Consider the following 8,631-nt stretch of genomic DNA (forward strand, 5'->3'; position numbering starts at 1 on the left):
TCTTGATTCGAGACATCGTTATAGCTGGATTCTCTGTCGTGTGAGGCGACTTTGTTCGGTAAGTTGTTTCCGGATGGGAAATCCCATAGGAATTTGACATTACGAGATGTGCGCACCTTCTTTTCAAACGGTATCCAGATGCGATAGGCCTTGGAAGTGTCAAAGTATCCGACGAAAATACCCTCGATCCCCTTGGGAGCAAATTTGTCTTTGTTGGGTGTCTGATCCAGGACATATGCCTTGACGCCGAATTTTTGTAGATGTGATACATTCGGACGTTTGTGTGTCAAAATCTCGTGAGGGGTTTTCTTACCCAAATACTTGGTTACACAACGATTTCTTACATAATTAGCGGTGGCAATCGCTTCGGCCCAAAAGCTTTTTAGTAGCCCGGATTCATTGAGCATGCACCTAGTGCTTTCAATCAACGTTCTATTTTTGCGTTCCGCTAGTCCATTCTGTTGGGGGATATGCGGAGCTGACAATCGGCATCGGATTCCAAACTCTTTCAATATGCTATCCATGATGGCGTTGCAGAATTCTCCTCCGTTGTCGAATTGAATCGCTTTGATTTTTCTTCCGGTGCACATTTCTGCATAGCGCTTGTATTCCAGGAACCTAGAACTTACCTCGGATTTGTGTTTGAGGAAGTAAACCTCGGTCCAGCGACTATAGTCATCAGTAAGTGTCAAGAGATACCGAGCGCTACCCTGTGATGGTATAGGCATGGGTCCGCATACATCTGTGTATACGATCTCTAGCGAAGCAGATGTGCGCTTGCCTCGTTTCGGGAAAGGAATACTTGTGATATTACTGGCGGCGCATGCGGGAAGAGAATCATTGGACCTAAAATTCAGACCAGAAACAGCGTTATTTCTTAGCATTAGTAGCATACTTTACCAATTTAGATGTCCGAGCTTTTAATACTACTCTTTGGCCTTGTTCGTCGCTTGAGATAGTACATGCTGCATCTTCCCCTCTTCGCAGATAAAATAGATTACCTACGCGGTCGACTATCATTTTTGTGTTTCCATGGGCGTCCTTGATGTAGGCACGATCCTCAGTAAATAAGACCTGATGCTTTTTGTCGATTATTTTGGCGACAGATATGAGGTTTGTACGCAAGGTCGGTACGTATAGCGTATTCTGTAATGTGATTGGTTTATTTGGATACCATTTGAAAAAGTTACCTGTACGTCGCCCTTGGCCGTTGCGGGGGCCGTTGCATCGCTCGCCAGTTTAATACCACTGTTTAATTGATGTGAACTGGTGAACAGCTCGGAATCGTTGCATAAGTACGATGTGCATCCACTATCGAGACACCATTTTGGATCGCAAACAGTATTCCATGCCGATTCCACGGAGTGTGATGCGTCATCGCCGACAATTGCAGAAAATATCTCGTTTGCTGCGCTGGCACTTTGCGCGTCCGCTTTTGCCTTACAGTAACAATCGGCAGCCTTGTGCCCCTTTTTCTTGCAGTAGCTACATTTGAGTTTGATTGGCGCATTGGAGGCGTTGTCCTTGTCGCTCCGTTGTTTAGCGTTATTGTTGTTTCTTGACGTATTTTTTTTAATTATTGGGGCTTAAATAGCAAGGCGTTTGAGCCTGTTTCCCCTTCTTTATGAACTTTACTGTTGAATTCTTCGATGATTTTTATCATCAGTGCATCGATTTCCGGTAAGTTATCGCGCAATTTGATTGCACAACAAAAGTTGTCGAAATTAGTCGGTAAGCTGTAAAGCAACATGATTGAGAGTAGGTCGCTATTAATGTCGATGTCTAGAGCTTGTAGTTGATCTACGATGCTCATGAATCGTGACAGATAGTCTCGTACGTCGTCTCCTTCGCGCATTTTTTATAGTAGTAACTGTTCTAAGAGGATGGCCTTTCTCATAGATACTTGCGAGGCGTATATCGACTTTAGTTTATCCCATACCTCTTTCGATGTATCCCAGTTTCGAAGATGTCTGAGCTGTTCCGGGCTCATTGACAGGATCAAATCAGATTTCGCCTTTCGGTCTTGGACGATCCAGGCATTGGCTGCGGCCTGAGATAGAGAAAGTGCTTCACCTGTGCCGGCCACGACAGGCTTTGGAATGTCGCCGTTGACGTATGGTCATTTTTCATGAGGAGTGCTTCGACTTGAATTCTCCATGTATCATAGTTATGCTTCGTTAGGAGTTCGATGCGCGTTGAATTGTGCTCGACATGGCGAGAGATTTACGAGAACTTAACTTCACTTTTCGGTTGCGTGGCGATATGATCAATGGCGGTGCCGCGACGCGAAAATATTTATTGTTCGTTCGAGTTTTTATCACTCGCGAAGTCTGGGCCCATAACCTATTAGAATAGGCTTGGAAGAATGAACGGATAATGCCAGACTCGTATACACTAGAATGTTATACTTTATTAGAATAGGAATAAATGTAGCGAAGACAACGAAAGTCGCGTGGCGGTGAGAGACGCCATAACAATCTTCGGGTACGGTAGAAAGTTAGTGAGGATAATATGAGAATAAAAATGGGAGCACCGTCTCCCTAGAAACCCTCTAATCAAAGTCGCGAAATAACGTCAATAAGGTTAGGTCGGCGATGCCATTTTTCAGCAAAAACCGGAAGTAGCGATTAATATAATACAACTGCGAACATCATCACAGTTGCAATGAAAAGACTGTTTAATGTGATACATTAACCTAATACATGTGAATCTAAATACAGTTGTCAGAAAGAAATTACATTATTATATTTTTTATATTAATACTGTATTTCATAAAATTATATTTTCTAAAATGACTGGTTGTTCTGCGCCAGACTGCAACAATTCTGCAAAAAAAGGGTTATATTATGAAAGTTTTTCCTCGTAATCCTGAAAAAAGAGCAAAATAGGCAGCAAATGTAGGTCAACCAAATTGGACTCTAATGCTTTATATCTCTGCGAGATTAGTGTTATGGGAAAGTATTATTTAATATTTTACATAAAATAATACTTTTTTATTTTGTATATATTATTGTATATATTATTGTATATATATTGTATATATTTATTTTGTAATACCATGTTTTTAAATTTAAATTTGACGCTATGACTATTTCCGGTTTTTGCTGAAAAATGTCGCCACCAATAAAAATTGAACACGTTATTTCGCGACTGTGATTAGAGGGTCTCTCATAGAGATATAAGAATAGAGGGCAAAAGCCGTAGGTACAGGCGTTAGCGGGATAGAAAGAGAACGCTGCATAGTTACTCGTGCCATTCTTGTTTAATGACGCATGCGCGCAGCCCATCCATGTTTACTTACAAGCATGGTAGTGAATATGCCGGAATTAACCGCTTTCGATTTTACAAATGTTTTTGTGTACAGTTTTTTTAAAAAATGACTGTAAAGTGTATCGTGTGCAAAAAAGAATCAAACCGATTTTCTGATCGCAGTTTTCATAAGTAAGTACACACATATTGTACGTATACATAACAAACATACAAACCTAACCTTAATAAACATTGTAATTAATTGTATAAAAATTGATATCTGTAGTTTCAATGATACTTTTCTATTTTAACTATAATTTCTTTATTTTTTACTTTATTTACCATAATTCTTGCTTAATGACACATATTCTCATCATAATTTTCATCATATACATGATAAAGAAGAATATTAAAGGTACCATTTCTTCTGTATTTGCAATATTACTTTTTTAACACCATTATTTTCATTACAATTAATTAAATCATACATGAGGATTGTTTATTTATAAATCTAGCATTGCATTTTAACATTTTCAGTCCTATCAAATATGTAACGCGTACTTATCACGACAGTGTCCAAAACATGAATTTGGACACTGTCGTGCTTATAAACAAAATATTTCGCATCATTTCCATATTCTTTCTTCATGATTTTAGAAAGGAACATGTTTTCCGCTGTCTTCGCCAAAAAATCCGAATGTTTTTAATACATTTTCATGTCAAAATCAATTACTTTGCATTACAACTCATCCGCCGGCGTTTGAAATCCATCGGCTCCGCGGGGGCCACGGCCGGCCAACCAGCGCGAAGTCATACTGCGCGTGCGCGAGATTAGACAAAGACACACAGGGAAACTATGCATCGTTCTCTTTCTATTCGTCTATCGCAGCCACTCACGCGTCAGCCTACTGCTGACGCGCTCTATTCTTATATCTCTATGGGGTCTCTACGTCTCCCATGCTTATAGCGCCACCGTAATGTCGCGATATCGCAGAGGAAACAGTACTGAGGGCGCCAATTTGGATGATTTCCAACAATTCTTGTATTAACTTGAAAAATAAATTATTCCGTAACTATGTCTCTTAATACTGATAAATAATCTTTTCATGATCTTTCACTTCAGAATCATATATAATTAATACCATATTCTTAGATGATCCTGTAAAGAAACTATTTTTTAAAAGTTTCTTATAAGGTTAAGGCAAGATCTTTTTATTGCAATATAAATCGTCGTTTACGATTCATTTCGGATTCCTAAGTCATTAAAGATTACTGGTGAGATTCATGTATAAATTATATAAGATTCTTATATGATCATGTACGTTCACTTAGTAATCTTGATTGATCACATACAACTCTTTTAAGATCTGGTACAAAAAACTTACAAGAATTTTCAACAGGGATATAACTTACAAAAGTATTAACAATCATATTTGAAGCAAGATTTTAATTATATTTAATTAATAACATTTATATCTTAAGAACACATATAAGTGATGATAGGTTTTACTTACCGAACGCAAATGCCTAAAAGGTTATTAAGACACAAAAATAGTCGCACGAAAATGCTTACAAATTCCAAAAAACAGAATAAAAATGGGGTTTTTAGTTTTCTTAACAATGGCGCATTTTTTTGGAACCTGAAAAAAAATTGACAATATAGGTTGTTAGAACACACAGCTTCTCAAATTTTTCCCAGAGGGCTTTATTTTTTTAACTCGAGAAAAAAATTATTGAACTTTTAAATAATTTTTTTTAAATGGTATGTATCATTACGGCGGGTCGATAAAACATCAGTAGATGTAAGTTGACTACGTTTACATTCATGAATCTTTGTATGCAGATTGCATGAAAGTGTGCGGAGAAATAAAATAAAAACGAAAAATGAACATTTTTTTGCAATTACGGACTGAATAATGGCGTTAAGCAGTTGAAACTTGGTGAAAAATTTTCTTTTACCACCTCAAAACTGGTAAACTTGCCTCCATTCATTTTCGTTTGCGGGTCGTTTAACCCCCCTTATCCTGCTAGAGCCTTTGTTACAATATATTCATAGACTTTCAGTGTTTGTCAGAGAATTGTTCGAAGATTTCAGAAATTTTCGATGTTTTTAAGAGAATTTTCATAGACTAATGTCAGAGACTTTCCGAGTTTTGCAGGTAATTTTAATTACATTTTTAGACACTTTCAGAGATTTTCGAAATCTTTGAGAGAATTTTTTTAAATATTTTACACGGTTAGTAGGAACAGTAGCGACTCAAATGGGATTAAATCTATAGCGTCAAATTTAACCCCATTTGAGTCGCTACTGTTCCTACTCAATATATCATTATTTTATACAATAATAGAATTAAACAGCTTAAAACAGTTGAAATTGAGCTAAATTTGACATTATAATATAGATTAATAGATAAATTATATAGATTAATAGATAAATAGATAAATTTAAAAAAAAATCGAAAATTAAAAATTCAGGACAATATAAAAAAAAATCAATTTATTTTTTTACAAACAAAAAGTGTCCTGAATTTTTAATTTTCGATTTTTTTTAAATTTAGGTTCAAGATCTGCGCAAGATCATATTTTAACGAAAAAATTTTGTATTTTTTATTTCAGATAATTAGAACGACCTGTAGCCTGCACCGCGCAAAAAAAGAAGTCAACTTCGAGCAGCTGTAGCGCCGCCAATTTGAATTTTTGACACAAAAAAAATTTTTTCTTATAGCATTTATTGTCAATATTACGATGTTCCTTACCAAAATTTAATAAATCTTTTCATTTTTTATAAATAAATTCGTAAAAAAAACGCCTGTTTACATGACCCTCCCCCCTTAAAATTATCTGCAAAACTCTGAAAGTCTCTGAAAAGTGAGAAACCATGAAAATTCTATCTTCAGAAACATCACTAAATTCAAAGACTTTTAGACACGTGGAAATTATTTTCAGAGAATATTTTCGCTGATAATTCCTTAATTTGTTTGAAAAAGTCCCTGAATGTCACTAAAAATCTCTGAAAAATGATTTTATTTCACATTTTCGGCGAAATTTTCAGCGACATTTTTTCACTAGGGTAACACATGTACATACACAGACGTTTATACAGACTCACGTTTTCACTAACACATCAGACGGTTTCAGACATAGCGCTGACCAATCCCGAGGCGAATCGCTGATGTCTCGATTCTTATTATAGTGACTCTAATTGATACGAGACAAACGGTAGAACTTTTCTGCATATAAATACGTATAAGAAATACAAAGTACACACGAAATAGGTGAAATCAAAATAAATATAATCATGTACAAATAGTGGAGAGACATATATTGAAAAAGATTATATTTTTTCGAAAGATTGTAACTAACGGATCGCAGATACATTCTCGCGCTACAGAAATACGAAAAGTCGCCTTATACAGCGGTGCACAGTGGACCAGACAACCCGAAATCTTGGCCAAAATTCAAAATGTTGATGGATTGACATGAAACTCGGTATCTAAGGGTTTTTAGGGTCACTGATTTCGAATCCGCACTCAAAATTTAGAAATTCAAAATGGCGGATCCAAAACGGCCGATTTTCTATAATAATCATTTAATTTTTATGAAATTAAATATATAACGGTTTTTTGGATCGCTAAAGGCCATCACACGTACAAAAATTTTAGTCGTAATCGTAAAGCCGTAAGCAAATCGGCCAATCACAATCGAGCGTTTTAAAACGCAAGATCGTAATTTTGATTGTGATTGGTCGATTTGCTTGCGATCTTACGATTACGACTAAAATTTTTGTACGTGTGATGGCCTTAATTCCGAATCTGATGTCAGAATTTCATAATTCAAAATGGCGGATCCAAAATGGCGAACCGAAAATACAAAAACCAGTAAATTTTTAATGAAACTTTTTTATTTTTAAATTTTTTTTGTATTTTATCATTTTTATATTTTTAACATTTTTTTAAACTGGTTAATTAGTATTCAAGCGTAATTAGAAATCTCCTTCATCACATTGCTCTTCATTAGTCAACTCCGTATCATGCAAACTTTCGTAAAACATTCCTAAGTTTGACCAATTATGTATTCTCTTTTTCTCAATCAAACGAGACCGAGAAAGAGAATGACTCAAGCGGCCTTACAAATTTTTACGAAAGTTTGCATGATACGGTCATTTGACTAATGAAGAGTAGTATGATGAAGATTTGTAATTATGTTTGAATAATAATTAATTAATCAATTTTCAAAAATGTTTAACTACATTCAAATTTTTAAATAAAAAAATTAAAAAATCGATATATACTACTGAATTTCATAAAAATTAGACAATTATTATAGAAAATTGTTCGCTATTTTGGATCCGCCATTTTGAATTGTGCAATTCTGACATCAGATTCGAAATCAGCGATCCGAAAAATCGTACATGACCATAATTTTTCATAATTTTATCAAAATTCTGGAATAAATGGATTTTTGGTCACTTATTCGAGTCTCTTGGCCTATTTTGTAGTAGTGGGAAAATAAATACATTTCTTTAGTAACGAGTAAAAGTAGCAAAAAGTTGTTAGCAACTTGTTCTCGTCAACCATATTCATATGAATAAAACAGTATCAAAAAAAATTAATTCCGAGGCCACACAGGTCGGCACGATGGATTTGGGTGAAGTCATAATCTATTTAAATCAGAAAAATATTCGCATAAATATTTCTGCCACAGAAAGTAGTGTTAATATTTAGAGTAAATAAATGTATAGCATTATTATTTGTCCATTTTTAAAACAAATACGATTTTTAAACATTTAATTTATAAAGTTTATATTTATAGTTTTAATGTTTTTTATTTTAAAGATAGGTCTGAAATTATCACCTGTATTTTGTAATCAAGCGGCTATTCCTCGAAACCTGTTACCAAAATCTTATTATACAGTTCATTTATATGTTCTCTGAGATATTCTTATGACATATGAAATATTGTTTACAGTAAATTTTAACAACTTTTGGCCAGTTTTTCGGGTCGTCTGGCCCACTGTGCGGTGTAGCGTCATGGTAAATTCCCGAGAGGATCGCAAAGCGGATATGATTTACCAGAAGACCTGACAATCGGAGATCGATTGAATGATGGAGCGATGGAGATGTAAAGGTCCTGGCACACAAAAAACTTAAGGCAGTAAGACGTATGCAGTAAGGAAATTAACATGTTGGTTTCGCTACTGCTTATATTATGGCCTTACGGACTCTACTATGATTGGTCAATTCGCTCGATTAAGTTTTTTTGTGTGCCATGGCCCTAAGTGTTCATAAATAAAAATTATACACAACTAATGTTTTAATAAATGTACACTTAGGTTGTGCGTGCGTGTGCGTGTGCGTGTGCGTGTGCGTGTGCGTGCGTGCG

General features: G+C 35.4%; 1 protein-coding gene across 1 annotated transcript; it reads right to left on the bottom strand.

The window, feature by feature from the left end:
• Nucleotides 1–870: 870 nt before the first annotated feature.
• Nucleotides 871–2,123, bottom strand: LOC108723432 (uncharacterized). Its single transcript, XM_018449204.1, has 3 exons — nucleotides 2,074–2,123; nucleotides 1,191–1,557; nucleotides 871–1,146 (listed from the first exon to the last, which is right to left on the bottom strand). Exons 1-3 carry the CDS (start codon nucleotides 2,121–2,123, stop codon nucleotides 871–873), a joined length of 693 nt encoding a protein of 230 aa, XP_018304706.1.
• Between the last annotated feature and the right edge of the window lie 6,508 nt (nucleotides 2,124–8,631).

This window comes from Mycetomoellerius zeteki, unplaced genomic scaffold (genome assembly GCF_001594055.1).
Source record: "Mycetomoellerius zeteki isolate Tzet28-1 unplaced genomic scaffold, Tzet1.0 scaffold234, whole genome shotgun sequence".
NCBI lineage: Eukaryota > Metazoa > Arthropoda > Insecta > Hymenoptera > Formicidae > Mycetomoellerius > Mycetomoellerius zeteki.